Consider the following 19,133-nt stretch of genomic DNA (forward strand, 5'->3'; position numbering starts at 1 on the left):
GCTGCTGTGCCTTCTTTGCCAGAGAGGCGGCGTGGAGTGACCAGCCGAGGTTGTCTGTGAGTACAAGTACTTGGTTGCGCTCACAACGTCTACGGCTGTGTCGTTGATGCAGAGTGGAATGTGGCTGGGCCTGGATCTCCTGAAGTCGACGATGATCTCTTTTGTTTTGTCACCGTTCAGGACCAGGTTGTTCGCCTTGCACCAATCCACAAGGTGTTTCACTTCCTCCCTGTAAGCCAGTTTGTTGTTGTCCTGAATGAGGCCCACAACTGTTGTGTCGTCCGCGTACTTCAGGATGTGGTTACTGCTGTTTTTGGTGCGACAGTCATGGGTTATCAGGGTAAACAACAGGGGGCTCAGAACACATCCCTGGGGTGAGCTGGTGTTCAGGGAGATGACGCTGGATGTGTTGTTACCCACTCTGACAAACTGGGTTCTATTCGTGAGGAAGTCAAGCAGCCAGTTGCACAGGAAGGTCTTGAGGCCCAGCGGCTCCAACTTGCATACCAGGTCCTGGGGGATGATCGTGTTGAATGCTGAGCTGAAGTCCAGGAACAGCATCCGTACATGGGTGTTTCTCTTCTCCAGGTGCTCCAGTTTCTCTTCTCCAATTCCCAGTCATAAATGATAATAATAATACATTTTATTTGTATAGCGCTTTTCAGAGTACTTAGAGACACTTTATAGTAGAGAAAAAAAGTAATAAAAAAAAAGTAAAATAATAGAGTTGAGTAAAAACAGAGTAAACGACGAAATACAATATCCATACATTCATTCAGAGCTAAAACAAGACTAAAAGCGGGGCGGGGCGGGGCGCAGCAGTCAGGTATATTGTAGTTCGTTGAGGGTTTTGGATGTTGTACTGTAAAGAATACTGTTGCAGTAGTCGATTCCGGATGTGATAAATGCATGGATCATGAATGTCAACTTTCTCTACAATTCCTCTATAAGCAGCTACACATACAGATGATTGCGGTCTATGAATATTTCAAGTGACCACCATGACTGTAGAGGTCTTGGAAGAAGGCAGCCTACTTATACTGCAAATTTTCCTTGACCAAATGCGCTACTTCGGTAACGCATATACTAAAATTGGAACGATACAGAGAAGATTAGCATGGCCCCTGCGCAAGGATGACACGCAAATTCGTGAAGCGTTCCTCATTTTAATATCATTTTTCTCTTAGCAGCACTTTCAATTTCATTATTCTTCAACATGATGCTCCTTGTTTTGGTTAAGGTACTACATTACCCATGAAGCTTAGTGCAGGAGGGTGCACGCGTACGAGAGGACATGCCAGTGTGTTGTACCAGACAAACGGAAATAAAGGAGTTGATACATGTTGCTGAACTCGGCAGCTCCTGTCATATGATTAAAGGACGAACATAACACTCCTCGTGCACACAATCGTGAGTACCCTCATGCACTAAGCTTCATGGGTAATGTAGTAACACAAGGAGCGTCATGTTGAAAAATACGATAGATATGATATCAAAATGAGGAACGCTTCACGAATTTGCGTGTCATCCTTGCGCAGGGGCCATGCTAATCTTCTCTGTATCGTTCCAATTTTAGTATATGCGTTACCGAAGTAGCGCACTGGGGCAAGGAAAAATTGCAGTATAAGTAGGCTGCCTTCTTCCAAGACCTCTACAGTCATGGTGGCCACTTGAAATATTCATAGACTGCAATCATCTGTATGTGCAGCTGCTTATAGAGGAATTGTAGAGAAAGTTGACATTCATGATCCATGCATTTATCACATCCGGAATCGACTACTGCAACAGTATTCTTTACGATACAACATCCAAAACCCTCAACGAACTACAATATACCTGACTGCTGCGCCCCGCCCCGCTTTTAGTCTTGTTTTAGCTCTGAACGAATGTATGGATATTGTAATTTAATGCATCGTTTACTCAGTTTTTACTCAACTCTATCATTTCTTTTTTTCTCTACTATAAAGCGTCTCTAAGTACTCTGAAAAGCGCTATACAAATAAAATGTATTATTATTATTTATGACAGGGAATTCTGGACTTCCTTACTCACACTGCTTCATCGCATTACCAGAGAAAAATGGATGGATGGAAATCTATGTCAGGAGTGTTATGTTCGTCCTTTAAACATATGACAGGAGCTGCCGAGTTCAGCAACATGTATCAACTCCTTTATTTCCGCTTGTCCGGTACAACACACTGGCATGTCCTCTAGTCCGCGTGCACACACGCCTGGGTACAAATCTCTATGGGTAATGTAGTACCTTAACCAACACAAGGAGCGTCATGTTGAAAAATCATGAAATCGAAAGTGTTACAAACAAAAAATGATATAAAAATGAGGAACGCTTCTCGAATTTGCGTGTCATCCTTGCGCAGGGGCCATGCTAATCTTCTCTGTATCGTTCCAATTTTAGTATATGCGTTACCGCATGGATGGATGGAAATCTGATGATTGCAGTCTATGAATATCTCAAGTGACCACCATGACTGTAGAGGTCTTGGCACAAGGGCTGCCTACTTATACTGCAATTTTTCCTTGACCAAATGCGCTACTTCGGTAACGCATATACTAAAATTGGAACGATACAGAGAAGATTAGCATGGCCCCTGCGCAAGGATGACACGCAAATTCGTGAAGCGTTCCTCATTTTGATATCATATCTATAATATTTTTCAACATGATGCGCCTTGTGTTTGTTAAGGTACTACATTACCCATGAAGCTTAGTGCGTGAGGGTACCCGCGAGTGTGTGCACGAGGAGTGTTATGTTCATCTTTCATCATATGACAGGAGCTGCCGAGTTCAGCAACATGTATCAACTCCTTTATTTCCGCTTGTCCGGTACAACACACTGGCATGTGTTGTCCTCTAGTCCGCGTGCACCCTCCTGCACTAAGCTTCATGGGTAATGTAGTACATTAACAAGACAAGTAGCGTCATGTTGAACAATAATGAAATTGAAAGTGTTACAAACAGAAAAATGATAGTAAAATGAGGAATGCTTCACGAATTTGCGAGCCATGCTGATCTTCTCTATATCGTTCCAATTTTAGTATATGTGTTACCTTAGTAGCACAACAAAGCACAGAAAAATCGCAGTATAAGTAGGCTGCCCTGTACCAAGGCCATGCTAATCTTCTCTGTATCGTTCCAATTTTAGTATATGCGTTACCGAAGTAGCGCATTTAGTCAAGGAAAATTTGCAGTATAAGTAGGCTGCCTTCTTCCAAGACCTCTACAGTCATGGTGGTCACTTGAAATATTCATAGACTGCAATCATCTGTATGTGCAGCTGCTTATAAAGGAATTGTAGAGAAAGTTGACATCCATGATCCGTGCATTTTTGGATGTTGTACCATAAAGAATACTGTTGCAGTAGTCGATTCCGGATGTGATAAATGCATGGATCATGAATGTCAACTTTCTCTACAATTCCTCTATAAGCAGCTACACATACAGATGATTGCAGTCTATGAATATTTCAAGTGACCACCATGACTGTAGAGGTCTCAGCAGAGGGCAGCCTACTTATACTGCAATTTTTCCCTTCTCCGTTGCGCTACTTCGGTAACGCATATACTAAAATTGGAACGATACAGAGAAGATTAGCATGGCCCCTGCGCAAGGATGACACGCAAATTCGTGAAGCGTTCCTCATTTTGATATCATATTTTTCAACTTCCGCTTGTCCGGTACAACACACTTGCATGTCCTCTAGTCCGCATGCGCCATCCTGCACTAAGCTTTATGGGTAATATAGTAACTTAACAAACACAAGCAGCATCATGTTGAAAAATATGATAGATATTATAGAAAAATGAGGAACGCTTCACGAATTTGCGTGTCATCCTTGCGCAGGGGCCATGCTAATCTTCTCTGTATCGTTCCAATTTTAGTATATGCGTTACCGAAGTAGCGCACTGGGGCAAGGAAAAATTGCAGTATAAGTAGGCCGCCCTGTACCAAGACCTCTACAGTCATGGTGGTCACTTGAGATATTCATAGACTGCAATCATCAGATATCCATGCGGTAACGCATATACTAAAATTGTAGAATTGTAGAGAAAGTTGACATTCATGATCCATGCAGTTATCACATCCGGAATCGACTACTGCAACAGTATTCTTTACAGTACAACATCCAAAACCCTCAAAGAACTAAAATATACCTGACTGCTGCGCCCGCCCTGCTTTTAGCCTTGTTTTAGTTCTGAATGAATATATGGATATTGTATTTCAATGCATCGTTTACTCTGTTTTACTCAACTGTATTATTTCAAGCGGACCATGACTGTAGAGGTCTTGGCACAGGGTAGCCTACTTATACTGCAATTTTTCCTTTTTCCAGTGCGCTACTTCGGTAACGCATATACTAAAACATATACTGGAACGATACAGAGAAGATTAGCATGGCCCCTGCGCAAGGATGACACGCAAATTCGTGAAGCGTTCCTCATTTTACCATCATTTTTCTGTTTGTAACACTTTCAATTTCATTATTGTTCAACATGACGCTACTTGTGTTGGTTAAGGTACTACATTACCCATGAAGCTTAGTGCCCTAGGATACCCGCGAGTGTGTGCACGAGGAGTGTTATGTTCGTCCTTTAAACATATGACAGGAGCTGCCGAGTTCAGCAACATGTATCAACTCCTTTATATCCGCTTGTCCGGTACAACACACTAGCATGTTCTCTCGTCCGTGTGCACCCTCCTGCACTAAGCTTCATGGGTAATGGAGCACCTTAACCACCACAAGGAGCATCATTCATTCATTTTCTACCGCTTTTCCTCACGAGGGTCGCGGGGGTGCTGGAGCCTATCCCAGCTGTCTTTGGGCGTGAGGCGCGGTACAAGGAGCGTCATGTTGAACCTCACTGGCCCAGGCTGTCGTCCCCCCCGTGTTTCAAGTCTGCCACAATAATTCCAGTGCGCAAGAAATCATCACATGAACCATCACATGTCTAAACGACTTTCGGCCCATTGCACTTACATCCACCATCATGAAATGCTTCGAAATGCTTTGATACGCAGCAAACAGCCGCTGCATATCAAGAGCACGTCGGATCTACTCTGACCCCACACACCCCCAGCATGGACTGTTTTCTCGCCTGGTGTCGAGGAGAAGGCTCTGCAGCATCTGCTGTAGAACAACCAGGTTTAGAGAGCTACTTCCCCCTGGCCATCAGACTGCTCAATGCCACATAAGCCCCTCTACCTGCCCATACGCACAACCAAAACTTTAAATTATTATTATTTATTCTAAATTATTTGTACAAATTACTGTTTTTGCTGTACATTGTTCATATCTGATGTCATCTATTTATTCTCCACACTATTATTTGTTATTATCCGGGAGCCAGGCAACGACATTTCGTTGGCAATTTCACTGCTGTGTTATTGTGCAATGACAATAAAGAAAGTCTATCTATCTATCTATCTATCTGTCTATCTGTCTATCTGTCTATCTGTCTATCTGTCTATCCAATGAAATCGAAAGTGTTGCAAACAGAAAAATGATATTAAAATGAGGAACGCTTCACGAATTTGCGTGTCATCCTTGCGCAGGGGCCATGCTAATCTTCTCTGTATCGTTCCAATTTTAGTATATGCGTTACCGAAGTAGCGCACTGAAGCTAAGAAAAAATGCAGTATAAGTAGGCTTCCCTCTGCCAAGATCTCTACAGTCATGGTCCCGCTTGTCCGGCACAACACACTGGCATGTCCTCTCGTCTGCGTGCACCCTCCTGCACTAAGCTTCATGGGTAATGTAGTACCTTAACCAACACAAGTTGCATCATATTGAAAAATAATGACATTTAAAGTGTTACAAACAGAAAAATGATATTTACTCAACTATATTTTTATTTCTTTTTTTCTACTGTAAAGCATCTTTAACTACTCTGAAACGCACTATACGAATAAAATGTAACATTATTATTTATGTATGACTGGGAATTCTGGACTTCCTGACTCACACTGCTTCATCGCATTACCAGAGAAAATTGGATGGATGGAAATCTGATGATTGCAGTCTATGAATATCTCAAGTGACCACCATGACTGTAGAGGTCTTGGCACAGGGCAGCCTACTTATACTGCAATTTTTCCTTGCCCCAGTGCGCTACTTCGGTAACGCATATACTAAAATTGGAACGATACAGAGAAGATTAGCATGGCCCCTGCGCAAGGATGACACGCAAATTCGTGAAGCGTTCCTCATTTTAATATCATATCTACCAAATTCTTCAACATGACGCTCCTTGTGTTGGTTAAGGTACTACATTACCCATGAAGCTTAGTATATGAGGGTACCCTCGAGTGTGTGCATGTGGACTAGAGGACATGCCAGTGTGTTGTACCGGACAAGCGGAAATAAAGGAGTTGATACATGTTGCTGAACTCTGCAGCTCCTGTCATATGTTTAAAGGACGAACATAACACTCCTGACATAGATTTACATCCATCCATTTTTCTCTGGTAATACGATGAAGCAGTGTGGGAAAAGAAGTCCAGAATTCCCAGTCATAAATAAATAATAATAATACTTTTTATTTGTATAGCGCTCGAGTGACCACCATGACTGCAGAGGTCTTTGTACAGGGCAGCGGAAATAAAGGAGTTGATACTCGGCAGCTCCTGTCATATGTTTAAAGGACGAACATAACACTCCTGAGATAGATTTACATCCATTTAGATAGATTTACATCCATTTACATCCATTATATAGATAATATCTATCATATTTTTCAACATGATGCTCCTTGTGTTTGTTAAGGTACTACATTACCCATGAAGCTTAGAGCCCAATTCCAGTGCCCAAGAAATCATGAATCACATGTCTAAACAACTTTCGGCCCATTGCACTTACATCCACCCTCATGAAATGCTTCGAGAGGACCATATCACTGAGGACGCCATCTCCACTGCTCTCCACCTGAGCCTGCAGCACCTGGAGAACACAACAGTTGTGGGCCTCATTCAGGACAACAACAAACTGGCTTACAGGGAGGAAGTGAAACACCTTGTGGATTGGTGCAAGGCGAACAACCTGGTCCTGAATGTTGACAAAACAAAAGAGATCATGGTTGACTTCAGGAGATCCAGACCCAGCCACACTCCACTCTGCATCAACGACACAGCCGTAGAAGTTGTGAGCGCAACCAAGTACTTGGGGGTGCATATCACAGACAACCTCGGCTGGTCACTCCACGCCTCCTCTCTGGCAAAGAAGGCACAGCAGCGACTGCACTTCCTGCGGCGGATGAGAAAAGCCTCCCTCTCCCCTCCTATCCTGACCACTTTCTACAGAGGGACCATCGAGAGCCTGCCGACCAGCTCCATCTCCGTCTGGTCTGGGAGCTGCAAGGCCTCGGACTGGATGTTACTGCAGACAGTGGTGACGACAGCAGAGAAGATCATTGGGACCCCGCTCCCCCCCATTAAGGACATAGCAAACAGCCGCTGCATATCAAGAGCACGTCGGATCTACTCTGACCCCACACACCCCCAGCATGGACTGTTTTCTCACCTGGTGTCGGGGAGAAGGCTCTGCAGCATCCACTGTAGAACAATCAATCAATCAATCTATCTATCAATCTATCTATCAATCTATCAATCTATCTATCAATCTATCAATCTATCAATCTATCAATCTATCAATCTATCTATCTATCTATCTATCTATCTATCTATCTATCTATCTATCTATCTATCTATCTATCTATCTATCTATCTATCTATCTATTTATCTATCTATCTATCTATCTATCTATCTATCTATCTATCTATCTATCTATCTATCTATCTATCTATCTATCTATCTATCTATCTATCTATCTATCTATCTATCTATCTATCTATCTATCTATCTATCTATCTATCTATCTATCTATCTATCTATCGAAATTGAAAGTGTTACAAACAGAAAAATGAGGAACGCTTCACGAATTTGCGTGTCATCCTTGCGCAGGGGCCATGCTAATCTTCTCTGTATCGTTCCAATTTTAGTATATGCGTTACCGCATGGATGGATGGAAATCTGATGATTGTAGTCTATGAATATCTCACCATGACTGTAGAGGTCTTGGCACAGGGCAGCCTACTTATACTGCAATTTTTCCTTGCTCTAATGCGCTACTTCGGTAACGCATATACTAAAATTGGAACGATACAGAGAAGATTAGCATGGCCCCTGCGCAAGGATGACACGCAAATTCGTGAAGCGTTCCTCATTTTACTATCACATCTACCAAATTCTTCAACATGACGCTCCTTGTGTTGGTTAAGGTACTACATTACCCATGAAGCTTAGTGTATGAGGGTACCCTCGAGTGTGTGCACGCGGACTAGAGGACATGCCAGTGTGTTGTACCGGACAAGCGGAAATAAAGGAGTTGATACTCGGCAGCTCCTGTCATGTTTAAAGGACGAACATAACACTCCTGACATAGATTTACATCCATCCATTTTTCTCTGGTAATACGATGAAGCAGTGTGAGAAAAGAAGTCCAGAATTCCCAGTCATAAATAAATAATAAAAAATCAGGACTAATTCAGGACAACAACGAACTGGCTTACAGGGAGGAAGTGAAACACCTTGTGGATTGGTGCAAGGCGAACAACCTGGTCCACCATGACTGTAGCGGTCATGGCACAAGGCAGCCTACTTATACTGCAATTTTTCGTTGCTCAAGTGCGCTACTTCGGTAACGCATATTCTAAAATTGGAACGATACAGAGAAGATTAGCATGGCCCCTGCGCAAGGATGACACGCAAATTCGTGAAGCGTTCCTCATTTTTCTGTAATATTATTTATATAATTATTTTATATAATATTTTATTATATAATATTTTTCAACATGATGCTCCTTGTGTTTGTTAAGTTACTACATTACCAATGAAGCTTAGTGCAGGAGGGTGCACGCGGACTAGAGGACATGCCAGTGTGTTGTACCGGACAAGCGGAAATAAAGGAGTTGATACATGTTGCTGAACTCGGCAGCTCCTGTCATATGATTGAAGACGAACATAACACTCCTCCTGCACACACTCGCGGGTACCCTCATACACTAAGCTTCATGGGTAATGTAGTATCTTAAACAACACAAGGAGTGTCATGTTGAACAATAATAAAATTGAAAGTGCTGCAAAGAGAAAAATGATATTAAAATGAGGAACGCTTCACGAATTTGCGTGTCATCCTTGCGCAGGGGCCATGCTAATCTTCTCTGTATCGTTCCAATTTTAGTATATGCGTTACCGAAGTAGCGCAATTGAGGAAGGAAAATGTGCAGTATAAGTAGGCTGCCTTTTTTGTAACTTTTAAAGTCATGGTAGCCACTGAAATATTCATAGACAGCAATCATCTGTATATGCAGCTGCGTATAGCGGAATTGTTCATATAAAACCAGAGCAAGTAGTGCTAAGATAGAAACGTTAAATACAGTCTGTGGGAGACGGATCTGGGCTGACGGGTAATATATGCAAATACAAGTGACGTCAGCTCACAATGGGCTCCGCTTTTTACTCAACTCTATTTCTTTTTTTCTCTACTATAAAGCGTCTCTAAGTACTCTGAAAAGCGCTATACAAATAAAATGTATTATTATTATTTTTATTTTTATTATTATTTATGACTGGGTATTCTGGACTTCCTTACTCACACTGCTTCATCGCATTACCAGAGAAAAATGGATGGATGGAAATCTGATGATTGCAGTCTATGAATATCTCAAGTGACCACCATGACTGTAGAGGTCTTGGCACAGGGCAGCCTACTTATACTGCAATTTTTCCTTGCTCAAGTGCGCTACTTCGGTAACGCATATACTAAAATTGGAACGATACAGAGAAGATTAGCATGGCCCCTGCGCAAGGATGACACGCAAATTCGTGAAGCGTTCCTCATTTTTTTATATCATCATATTTTTCAACATGACACTCCTTGTGTTGTTTAGGGTACTACATTACCCATGAAGCTTAGTGCATGAGGGTACCCGCGAGTGTGTGCACGAGGAGTGTTATGTTCGTCCTTTAAACATATGACAGGAGCTGCCGAGTTCAGCAACATGTATCAACTCCTTTACTTCCGCTTGTCCGGTACAACACACTGGCATGTCCTCTCGTCCGCGTGCACCCTCCTGCACTAAGCTTCATGGGTAATGTAGTACCTTAACCAACACAAAGAGCGTCATATTGAACAATAATGAAATTGAAAGTGCTACAAACAGAAAAATTATATGAAAATGAGGAACGCTTCACGAATTTGCGTGTCATCCTTGCGCAGGGGCCATGCTAATCTTCTCTGTATCGTTCCAATTTTAGTATATGCGTTACCGAAGTAGCGCACTGGTGCAAGGAAAAATCGCAGTATAAGTAGGCTGCCCTTTGTGACAACCTTTACAGTCATGGTGATATCTTGAGCTATTCATAGACTGCAATCATTTGTATATGCAGTTGCTTATAGAGGAATTGTTTATATGAAACCAGAGCCAGTGGTGCTTAGATAGAAATTTGAAATGCAGTGTGTGGGAGACAGATCGGGGCTGATGCAAATGCAAATATTTGTGACGTCAGCGCATTATGGGCTCCGCCTCCTCATAGGACTACTGTTGTAGTCTACTGTAGTCTACTGCATGTGCCTCCCACTATTAGGCTGACCCAGACTTGTTGAAGAGGAAAGTAGCAGTTTTCACATTACACACAAATTGGTACATTACACACAAATTGGTACATCTCAAACTGTCCTTTGTTGTAACTTAAGATTAAGAAAGTTAAGAAACCACAAACTCAGAACATTAGAATACTGTGAAAAAGAGTAGTACCTATACATCATTCTGTAATACAAAATAATCAGCACTGATAGTTATATAGTATATTTAATTAGAATAAATTGCATTAGGGGGCAGCACGGTGGTCTAGGGGTTAGCGCACAGACCTCACAGCTAGGAGACCAGGGTTCAATTCCACCCTCGGGCATCTCTGTGTGGAGTTTGCATGTTCTCCCCGTGCATGCGTGGGTTTTCTCCGGGTACTCCGGTTTCCTCCCACATTCCAAAAACATGCTAGGTTAATTGGTGACTCCAAATTGTCTATAGGTATGAATGTGAGTGTGAATGGTTGTTTGTCTATATGTGCCCTGTGATTGGCTGCCGACCAGTCTAGGGTGTACCCCGCCTTACGCCCGAAGACAGCTGGGATAGGCTCCAGCACCCCCGCGACCCTCGTGAGGAAAAGCGGTAGAAAATGAATGAATGAAATTGCATTAGAACTTTTGACATGTTTTCACAACACTGTTGACATCGTCTCACTTTACAGCACAATATTAATGAATCTAATCATACATGTAAATAACAACATGCTTAATACAGTTGTTTTGAATCTTTGTGTTCCTCATTCACAGGAGCTCATCTCGATGTTTCTGCAAATACAATATCATGTAAAGCCTTCATCATGAAAACAGTGCTAGACATACAATATAGTAGATTATAGTTGTTACCTTCAACTGATGATGTATCCAGTCCAAGAAATACGTCACGTTGCTATAAACACCCGGTTTGTTTGACTCACTGCAACTTTGTGGCCAAATATTTTCCCCGATGAGCCACCACACGCCCCCCATCTGAGACACCAGAGGACCCCCGCTGTCGGTCTGAAAAACGAAGAGTCTGACTGACTACACTGTACTATATTCAAACGTAATTAAAGGCATCGTTTAAGGACCAAAATTACATTTTCAATTAAATACTGGGGCGTATTTGTGTCAATTCAAAAAACAAGATGGACACCACCGTGTGCTTCAACTCTTACTTTGCACATACGTGATCCCGTTTCTGCTTCTGTAGCACAAAGCATGTCTTCCGATATTCCTCCATTGTAAGCCATGGAGTTGTTGCATCGTGCAGAATCAACAAAAGAAACCCGAGCCTCCACCAGGTATGGAGCGTCTGAAGACGGAAAAAAAATGTTAGCTTCATGTACCACCTGTTGAGGAACCCTTCCACATTTTAAATTTGTGTCTCATTGATAGATAAGAAATAGAAAAGAATAGGGAATTATCTCACTTTCATTCACAGGAAAACTATATCCTGTTGTCCATGCATTCGGGGGGTTGGAGATGTTCAAACCAACATTTGGGAGGCACACAGGGCCAATATTACTGGAGCCTGCCAAATACATAGTTTTAAAAATATATTAATCAGGCTTCATTCATTTGAGTGTGAACTGCGATGCACCTGTGAAATTCCGAGGTGTGCTGAGTCTCATCATAGCAATGTCATTCTTGTGCGTATCTCTATCAAAGCCTTCATGGACAATGACATGACTCACAGAGGAAGCAGGGTTAAAAAGAACGCCCAAAGGATCCACGACCCCCGTGTACACAGACCAGTCTGCAGCACTGGGGGTCCTGCAGAGGAGACAAAAATAACATAGAGGAGCTTAAGCCCATCACAAGAAGCTCCTATGTGAAAACTCACATGCGTGCACAGTGGGCAGTTGTGATGATCCAGAAGGGGGAAATCATTGCACCTCCGCAGCGATGAGAACCGGAAACCTGTAAACTCACCTGCCAAGGCCACGCCCCCAGAGGCGCCTGCTGTGCTTTGGCGGATCTGCTGGAATTGACGCCTCCTGCACAATCTGGGAATGTTTTTATTTCATTTGAGTATGCATCAGATTCCAATTGAATGCATCACATAATCAGTTCACATTTCCACATGTCCAAAAGAAGTAGGAAGAAGCAAAGCTTATTAAATCCTATAATATATATAATTTAAGTTTTTTTTGTTTTAATTGAATTGAATTGAATTTTTTGGACCTTTGAACCCAGCGGCCTCAAGCAAGAGACCCAATCCGGCAGCCGCCAAACCAAAACCCCCCCAACGCCTTGGTTGCATTCTGTCCATAAAAGTAATGGTAATGTTAATGGTAATGGTTTTATTTCATTTGAACATGCATCAGATGACAATTGAATGCATCACATAATCAGTTCACAGTTCCACATGTCCAAAAGGAGTAGGAAGAAGCAAAGCTTATTAAATCCTACCCCTCCATCTGGTACTTTTACAATCAGTAACTGTTACATTTGTTCACTTCCTGCTTTCCTAATATAATTAAAAAATTGTATTATTTTTTATTAAATTATTTTATTTATTAATTAATTTATTTTTAATTATATTTTTATGTTTTTATTTTTTGTCCTGTACCGAAGTACAAGGTGATATGACCATCCAATGACATAATGGGTACCATAGTAAGTGTCAATATAGTGATTATATATGTAGAACATCATGACTGGTTCAAGACTCTTCATCCTTGTATTTAGCAAACATCAACTGCTTGTATTGTTTCTTGAATTGGCTCATCGTTGTGCATTGTTTGAGGGTCTTACTCAATCCTTTAAGGGTTTTACTCAATCTGAGAAGAAGACCAAGTAGAAGCACATTCAGGTTTTCAGTTAATAATGTGAGAAGACTAGAAATGAATGCATTGTAAAATACCATATGTGAGTTCTGGTAAAACAACCATATTGGCTTTGTTGCAAAAATGAGTAGTAGTAGTAGTAGTAGTAGTAGTAGTGGCTATTTTCCAATATATAGCCAATATAAGTAATACCTGTACATTGCAGTGTCACCACTGTGTCACCTGGACAGTGATTGCTGCAAAAAGAAAGAAAAATAAGCTGTCGTTTATGTCATCTTTTTTTTTTAAGCTAGCTGGTGTTAAACCCACGTTAGTGCAAGCTGTTGCACGATGGCGACGTCAGGGTTCGGGTCCGCTGTTAGTATTAGAAGTCCATCTTGAGAATGTGCCTCACTTTGACCTGATAGAACACTGGTACTCCTATCAAAGCACATGATAATTTAAATAAAATACATGCAGTGAAAGAGCCAAATACTATAATTTCTTCTTGCCCGCTGTATCCCATGTCTCTGCAACTCGCTCTGCCCATTTGAGGGGTCCAACCGTGAGAACAAACACTCATCCATTTGTTGGTGATGTAAACCTGAAGCAGGAAACCGGAACCGTGAAGCCGCACTGACCACAGAAAGAAAGCAATGCTAATTCATGAAACACATCGTTTATATTGTGTTACATCATTTTACCGCACTGAGCTTCATCCTGGCCTTGTGGACAGTCCATCACGCCGTCACACCACTGGGACTCCCACACACAACCCGCCTGACCACCACATTGTACCCCATGGATACATGGAGAGGAAACTGACAAGGACATGAGATTCCGATATCAAGTACATCATCAGGAGGAACTTCATCAATAAATGTAGACTTACAGTAATAAGCCAGGAGGATTCCAGCCAGCAGCAGGAGACCAAGCAAGCAGATCACAGCAACTACAGTCATCTTAACACACCTCTGTTTGAAATCTCACACAAAACACACACAATATGATTAAAAGCACACACACTCACACACTCAACACATCTCATTCATCTAGTCCGTCTCATTTGAATGAGTCAGTGGCAAGATGGATGAGGCAATATTGTAAATATTGACTTTTTTTCACAAATGGAATTTCTAAAGTGGTTAGCACACAGGCTTCACAGCTAGGAGACCCGAGTTCGATTCCACTCTCGGCCATCTCTGTGCGGAGTTTGCATGTTCTCCCCGTGCATGCGTGGGTTTTGTCTGTCGACTCCGGTTTCCTCCCACATTCCAAAAACATGCTAGGTTAATGGGCGACTCCAAATTGTCCATAGGTATGAATGTGAGTGTGAATGGTTGTTTGTCTATATGTGCAATCTGTGATTGGCTGGCCACCAGTCCAGGGTGTACCCCGCCTCTCGCCCCGAAGACAGCTGGGATAGGCTCCAGCAAACCCCCGCGACCCTCATGAGGATAAGCGATAGAAAATGAATGAATGAAAGATAATTGCCATTATTACTCTCACAAGGGGGGAATTCCAGGTTTACAACAGCAGAACCAGTCATGATGTGCTATATATATCACTATATTGACAGTTACTATGGTACCCATTATGTCATTGGATGGTCATATCACCTTGTACTTCGGTATGTGACAAAAAATGTTTTTTTTAAATGTAAAAAATTTTAAATTAAAAAAAAATATATAATTATATATAATTACATTTAATCATTTTAATATTTAAATAAAAAAAACCCCAAAACAAATTCATTATATTAGGAAAGCAGGAAGTGAACAAATGTAACAGTTACTGATTATAAAAGTACCAGATGGAGGGGTAGGATTTAATAAGCTTTGCTTCTTCCTACTCCTTGAACTGATTATGTGATGCATTCAATTGTAATCTGATGCATTTTCAAATGAAATAAAACCATTACCATTACATGAGCACACAACAGCAGTTACAAAAGTTCACAAGCAAAGTGCAAAATCATTAGGATAATATAAATCCAGACATTATAGACACTATTTACAGCTGTGTACATGTTAATCAAGCCACAGTTTACTGCATAGTTACTGTTGTCAAGAAGTCTGCTAATAATAAATTAATAGATAATAAATTAAATTATATAAATTAAGTCCAATAATATTGGCCTATTAATACTGTGTATATATATATATATATATATAAGCTCAGCTATTTTAATTGACTGTCAGTCGCATGTTTATTTGTGAAATGAATACAGTGGCATCACCGATATCGGTATCAGTAATGCTGCTGTAACAATATCGGTAAGAAAGCTAATATCTATACTAAATCAATATCTATGATACATAAGATATTCATGCAATTCCATTGGAAGTTGAGTATAATTCGGGTCCGATACTTACAGGGGGCAAAATAAATACATTCATGTAATTTTTTTGTTAACTAAAACACTGTTACATTTCAGAAAACACGAACAAAAAGTGAATTTATTATGATAGTACAAGAGTTTACAGTTACCTTTACGTTTGGGAGCGTGGTCGTTGATTTCAGGCAAAGGATTAGAAGCCAAATGATGAACATACTGCGGCTTCCAGGAGGAAGGATGCTTCGTTTGTGTGGCTTCATGGCTCAAACACACACTTGAATCTTTATACTGGTAGTAGAGATAAGATATTTAAACATCTTTATTATGATGAATCCAGAATTCAATTGATTTAAAGCAGACAACATAACGATTAAAAGCAACTTACCACATTAGTGCTCATGTTTTGTCTTTTTCCCAGCAACAGAACCAAAGTATGAGAAGATGCCTTAAAAGCCAAACATCTAAATAAGCTTTCATGCAAACGTGTGTTCCTTCATCCAAGCTTCTCTTCTGATGTCTGTGTTGCGTCACCACAGTGATCAAATAGAGAATGATGGCCACTCCTCACTTTCAGGCATCTTGACGTTACCCTCCTGAGCCCACGACAAGCATCATATGCTTTGTTTACTTGTCTAAACACTCAAGTTAAGCAATGCTGGGACTTGAGTGCACAATGCAAAATCTATGGTACAAAGTGTGCATATTGTCCCCACAATTTGATTTAATACAATATTAGGAGTATTGGTGAAGCAAAAACAAAGAATATCAATAGAGAACTGAATCAATGGCACATAAAACCTATTTTCATTGGACTCAAAACAATAAATATACACAAGAATTCAGATGTTCCTCCTACACCCAGGCTTGCCAGCCCGGGAAGAGTCTACTAAGGTTTTTGGGGTCCATGGCCTGTTGGATGAGGAGGTTGACCTGGCCGTTCACACTGAGCACAGTGCCCCCCTCCACTCCTTTGAGCTTCTCCTGAAGTCGCAGCAGCACTCGTTCCGCCACTTTGTTGAAGTTCTGGCTGTCACTGTGGACGAAAGATCTGCGTTATATTTTGTTATCATTTCATATTCCAGGTATTCCTCAAAAATCATGTTTTTGATATCATGCCGTTCACATTTTTAACTTATCTTTTATACATTTTAAGAAATTTTTGTTTTTGTGTTACTACCCCAACCTTCCATAAGTGGGTCAAAAATGACGTTTACTTGAAATATCTTCGTAATGAAAATTTTTTATCATTTCATATTCCAGGTATTCCTCAAAAAACATGTTTTTGATATCATGCCATTCACATTTTTAACTTATCTTTTATACATTTTAAGAAATTTTAGTTTTTGTGTTACTACCCCAACCTTCCATAAATGGTTGAAAAATTACGTTTTGTTGAAATATCTTCGTAATGAATTTTTTTTTTATCATTTAATATTCCAGGTATTCCTCAAAAAACATTTTTGATATCATGCCATTCACAATTTTAACTTATCTTTTATACATTTTAAGAAATTTTTGTTTTTGTGTTACTACCCCAACCTTCCAAAAGTGGGTCAAAAATGACGTTTACTTGAAATATCTTCATAATGAAAATTTTTTATCATTTCATATTCCAGGTATTCCTCAAAAAACATGTTTTTGATATCATGCCATTCACATTTTTAACTTATCTTTTATACATTTTAAGAAATTTTAGTTTTTGTGTTACTACCCCAACCTTCCAAAAGTAGGTCAAAAATGACCCGGTCAGGTTGTTTTCTTGAATTATATTTTATTATGATGCTCTAATTAGCGTTTTGATATGCCACGTATTTGAGAGAGATATTTCTTTTGTGTATGTGGAAAATGTTTGAGTTCATATATTCAATATTTTGAGTTTTTTTGTGAAAAATGTGCAATCAGAACCTGGATTTACGATGGTTGTCCATGTCGTCTCCACCCATGGTGGAACTGAGTGTTGCGTTGAGCTCCTGCTGCTCGTCATGCTGCAGGTAGAACGCTTTCAGAGGGTTCATGGTCCAGTCAAACAAGGGATCGTAGAGCAGTACCTGCATGTGGAAACACACAAGGTTTTTATATGACTTATATTCCACTCAAAAGAAACTAAAAAGAATGTGTGTGCCACCTCCACAATAGTCACTAAAGCTTCTTGGGAGCTTCTCATCACATCCATGGTCTTCTCACAACATCTGAAAAGAAAGAAAATTGTATTTATTGCAATTTAAAGGGAGAGAAAAGACGTGAATATAAGTCACAAACTATTCTGACCTTCTGAAAACTCCCTCCACTCCAGTGATGCCCATTCCATCCACAATGTCTCTGGAGAGTCTAAAGGGGACGGTCTCAGGAGTGGGTAGAATCTTGCCCTGCTCAAAAGCCACACCTGCACACAACCAGGGTCAGAAAAACTAGAGATTACAGTGTTGGAACTTCTGGAACTTCATGAGGATTAGACTTAAATTATCCTTCAAACAAGCAAATAGCTGCTTTTATCAATGGCTTTACCCAAGTCAATGTGCACCAGTTCCGCAGTCTGCTCGTCAATCAGGATGTTCTGGATGTGTCGGTCGCCGAGGCCGACGATGTATCCAACTGTTATTCGCACACAATCAACCAACAGAGTTTGTTAGTCATGGTGGATTTATGACTGATACTTTAATGACCACATAAACTAGAATGGATTTTTTTTCAAAACATCTGTTGGGAAGTAGTAAAAGGTCCCCTGTTATGGGAAATGGACTTTTTAATGATGTGTTCCTGGAGCATGGGTGCTCACACTACAGTGAGCTACTGTTAAAATGACCGAGGGTGAGCTGAGATAATTTCGTTGTGAGTTTTCTCATAGGCAATGTTTGGCGAAACCATTTCTGTCCCACATGGGAATGACAGAAAATAATTGGGAACCCCTGCCTTAACACTACATGAAGTCAGCCATCTCATGCTTGACTTTATAGTTAAAAAAAAAAAAAAAAATCCTCCCATCCCATGTGGAAGTGGTACATTTTTGACAGGCTTAGCAGTTTACCTCAAATTAATGTAATCTAACCCTGTCTCAGAGGTACCACATTCAGTGTTAGACATGTCATAACACACCGATAGTCACCTTTTCCCTCCTCGTCATCCTTTACAAAAAAAAAGAAAAAAAAATCTCCTCCCATCCCATGTGGAAGTGGTACATTTTTGACAGGCTTCGCAGTTTACTTCAAATTAATGTAATCTAACCCTGTCTCAGAGGTACCACATTCAGTGTTAGACATGTCATAACACACCGATAGTCACCTTTTCCCTCCTCGTCATCCTTTACAAAAAAAAGAAAAAAAAATCTCCTCCCATCCCATGTGGAAGTGGTACATTTTTGACAGGCTTAACAGTTTACCTCAAATTAAT

The 19,133-nt window shown here is 40.7% G+C and overlaps 2 protein-coding genes, 13 non-coding genes and 4 pseudogenes across 16 annotated transcripts in view; 8 read left to right on the forward strand and 11 right to left on the reverse strand.

Annotated features, from left to right (window-relative positions):
- The first annotated feature begins 1,063 nt into the window (after window positions 1-1,063).
- Window positions 1,064-1,169, forward strand: LOC131135169 (U6 spliceosomal RNA). Its single transcript, XR_009131559.1, has one exon. It is a non-coding gene; the product is annotated as a U6 spliceosomal RNA (small nuclear RNA).
- Window positions 1,170-1,493: 324 nt separating this feature from the next.
- Window positions 1,494-1,599, reverse strand: LOC131135186 (U6 spliceosomal RNA). Its single transcript, XR_009131576.1, has one exon. It is a non-coding gene; the product is annotated as a U6 spliceosomal RNA (small nuclear RNA).
- Window positions 1,600-2,333: 734 nt separating this feature from the next.
- On the reverse strand, window positions 2,334-2,431 carry LOC131135189 (U6 spliceosomal RNA; annotated as a pseudogene).
- Window positions 2,432-2,548: 117 nt separating this feature from the next.
- On the forward strand, window positions 2,549-2,654 carry LOC131135187 (U6 spliceosomal RNA). Its single transcript, XR_009131577.1, has one exon. It is a non-coding gene; the product is annotated as a U6 spliceosomal RNA (small nuclear RNA).
- Window positions 2,655-2,990: 336 nt separating this feature from the next.
- LOC131135200 (U6 spliceosomal RNA) lies at window positions 2,991-3,079 on the reverse strand (annotated as a pseudogene).
- A 1-nt stretch (window position 3,080) lies between these two features.
- Window positions 3,081-3,186, reverse strand: LOC131135198 (U6 spliceosomal RNA). Its single transcript, XR_009131582.1, has one exon. It is a non-coding gene; the product is annotated as a U6 spliceosomal RNA (small nuclear RNA).
- A 373-nt stretch (window positions 3,187-3,559) lies between these two features.
- LOC131135180 (U6 spliceosomal RNA) lies at window positions 3,560-3,665 on the forward strand. Its single transcript, XR_009131570.1, has one exon. It is a non-coding gene; the product is annotated as a U6 spliceosomal RNA (small nuclear RNA).
- Window positions 3,666-3,816: 151 nt separating this feature from the next.
- On the reverse strand, window positions 3,817-3,922 carry LOC131135157 (U6 spliceosomal RNA). Its single transcript, XR_009131548.1, has one exon. It is a non-coding gene; the product is annotated as a U6 spliceosomal RNA (small nuclear RNA).
- Window positions 3,923-4,352: 430 nt separating this feature from the next.
- LOC131135195 (U6 spliceosomal RNA) lies at window positions 4,353-4,464 on the forward strand (annotated as a pseudogene).
- A 1,062-nt stretch (window positions 4,465-5,526) lies between these two features.
- LOC131135170 (U6 spliceosomal RNA) lies at window positions 5,527-5,632 on the reverse strand. The gene has a single exon (XR_009131560.1). It is a non-coding gene; the product is annotated as a U6 spliceosomal RNA (small nuclear RNA).
- A 492-nt stretch (window positions 5,633-6,124) lies between these two features.
- Window positions 6,125-6,230, forward strand: LOC131135175 (U6 spliceosomal RNA). The gene has a single exon (XR_009131565.1). It is a non-coding gene; the product is annotated as a U6 spliceosomal RNA (small nuclear RNA).
- Window positions 6,231-7,930: 1,700 nt separating this feature from the next.
- LOC131135191 (U6 spliceosomal RNA) lies at window positions 7,931-8,028 on the reverse strand (annotated as a pseudogene).
- Window positions 8,029-8,136: 108 nt separating this feature from the next.
- LOC131135176 (U6 spliceosomal RNA) lies at window positions 8,137-8,242 on the forward strand. The gene has a single exon (XR_009131566.1). It is a non-coding gene; the product is annotated as a U6 spliceosomal RNA (small nuclear RNA).
- A 458-nt stretch (window positions 8,243-8,700) lies between these two features.
- On the forward strand, window positions 8,701-8,806 carry LOC131135160 (U6 spliceosomal RNA). Its single transcript, XR_009131551.1, has one exon. It is a non-coding gene; the product is annotated as a U6 spliceosomal RNA (small nuclear RNA).
- A 365-nt stretch (window positions 8,807-9,171) lies between these two features.
- On the reverse strand, window positions 9,172-9,277 carry LOC131135171 (U6 spliceosomal RNA). The gene has a single exon (XR_009131561.1). It is a non-coding gene; the product is annotated as a U6 spliceosomal RNA (small nuclear RNA).
- Window positions 9,278-9,812: 535 nt separating this feature from the next.
- Window positions 9,813-9,918, forward strand: LOC131135158 (U6 spliceosomal RNA). Its single transcript, XR_009131549.1, has one exon. It is a non-coding gene; the product is annotated as a U6 spliceosomal RNA (small nuclear RNA).
- A 329-nt stretch (window positions 9,919-10,247) lies between these two features.
- LOC131135178 (U6 spliceosomal RNA) lies at window positions 10,248-10,353 on the reverse strand. The gene has a single exon (XR_009131568.1). It is a non-coding gene; the product is annotated as a U6 spliceosomal RNA (small nuclear RNA).
- Window positions 10,354-10,908: 555 nt separating this feature from the next.
- Window positions 10,909-16,275, reverse strand: LOC131134439 (transmembrane protease serine 2-like). The gene is made up of 13 exons (XM_058079728.1): window positions 16,132-16,275; window positions 15,899-16,034; window positions 14,301-14,393; window positions 14,113-14,229; window positions 13,921-14,044; window positions 13,739-13,849; window positions 13,622-13,665; window positions 12,484-12,646; window positions 12,241-12,413; window positions 12,070-12,171; window positions 11,816-11,952; window positions 11,505-11,657; window positions 10,909-11,426 (listed from the first exon to the last, which is right to left on the reverse strand). Exons 1-13 carry the CDS (start codon window positions 16,144-16,146, stop codon window positions 11,403-11,405), a joined length of 1,392 nt encoding a protein of 463 aa, XP_057935711.1. The 5' UTR covers window positions 16,147-16,275; the 3' UTR covers window positions 10,909-11,402.
- The window catches only part of atm (ATM serine/threonine kinase), a 33,721-nt gene continuing 30,039 nt past the window's right edge, over window positions 15,452-19,133 (reverse strand). The window contains exons 59-63 of one of the 2 annotated variants that reach the window (XM_058079724.1): window positions 18,252-18,338; window positions 18,015-18,129; window positions 17,872-17,935; window positions 17,652-17,794; window positions 15,452-16,779 (exon numbers count right to left, since the gene is read on the reverse strand). In XM_058079724.1, coding sequence (XP_057935707.1) covers window positions 16,599-16,779; window positions 17,652-17,794; window positions 17,872-17,935; window positions 18,015-18,129; window positions 18,252-18,338 — 590 coding nt within the window. In that variant the 3' untranslated portion in view covers window positions 15,452-16,598. The remainder of the gene's footprint in view (window positions 16,780-17,651; window positions 17,795-17,871; window positions 17,936-18,014; window positions 18,130-18,251; window positions 18,339-19,133) is intronic. The other variant, XM_058079725.1, reaches the window with a different exon arrangement.

This window comes from Doryrhamphus excisus, chromosome 8 (genome assembly GCF_030265055.1).
Source record: "Doryrhamphus excisus isolate RoL2022-K1 chromosome 8, RoL_Dexc_1.0, whole genome shotgun sequence".
Lineage (NCBI taxonomy): Eukaryota > Metazoa > Chordata > Actinopteri > Syngnathiformes > Syngnathidae > Doryrhamphus > Doryrhamphus excisus.

Excerpts from the sequence above, each read along its gene's own strand:
- LOC131134439 (XM_058079728.1), bottom strand. Across the intron at positions 13,850-13,920 it reads AGAGACATGGGATACAGCGG|GAGTACCAGTGTTCTATCAG; the intron begins GCAAGAAGAAAT and ends GTGCTTTGATAG. Across the intron at positions 11,658-11,815 it reads CGGGATCACGTATGTGCAAA|ACCGACAGCGGGGGTCCTCT; the intron begins GTAAGAGTTGAA and ends TTCGTTTTTCAG.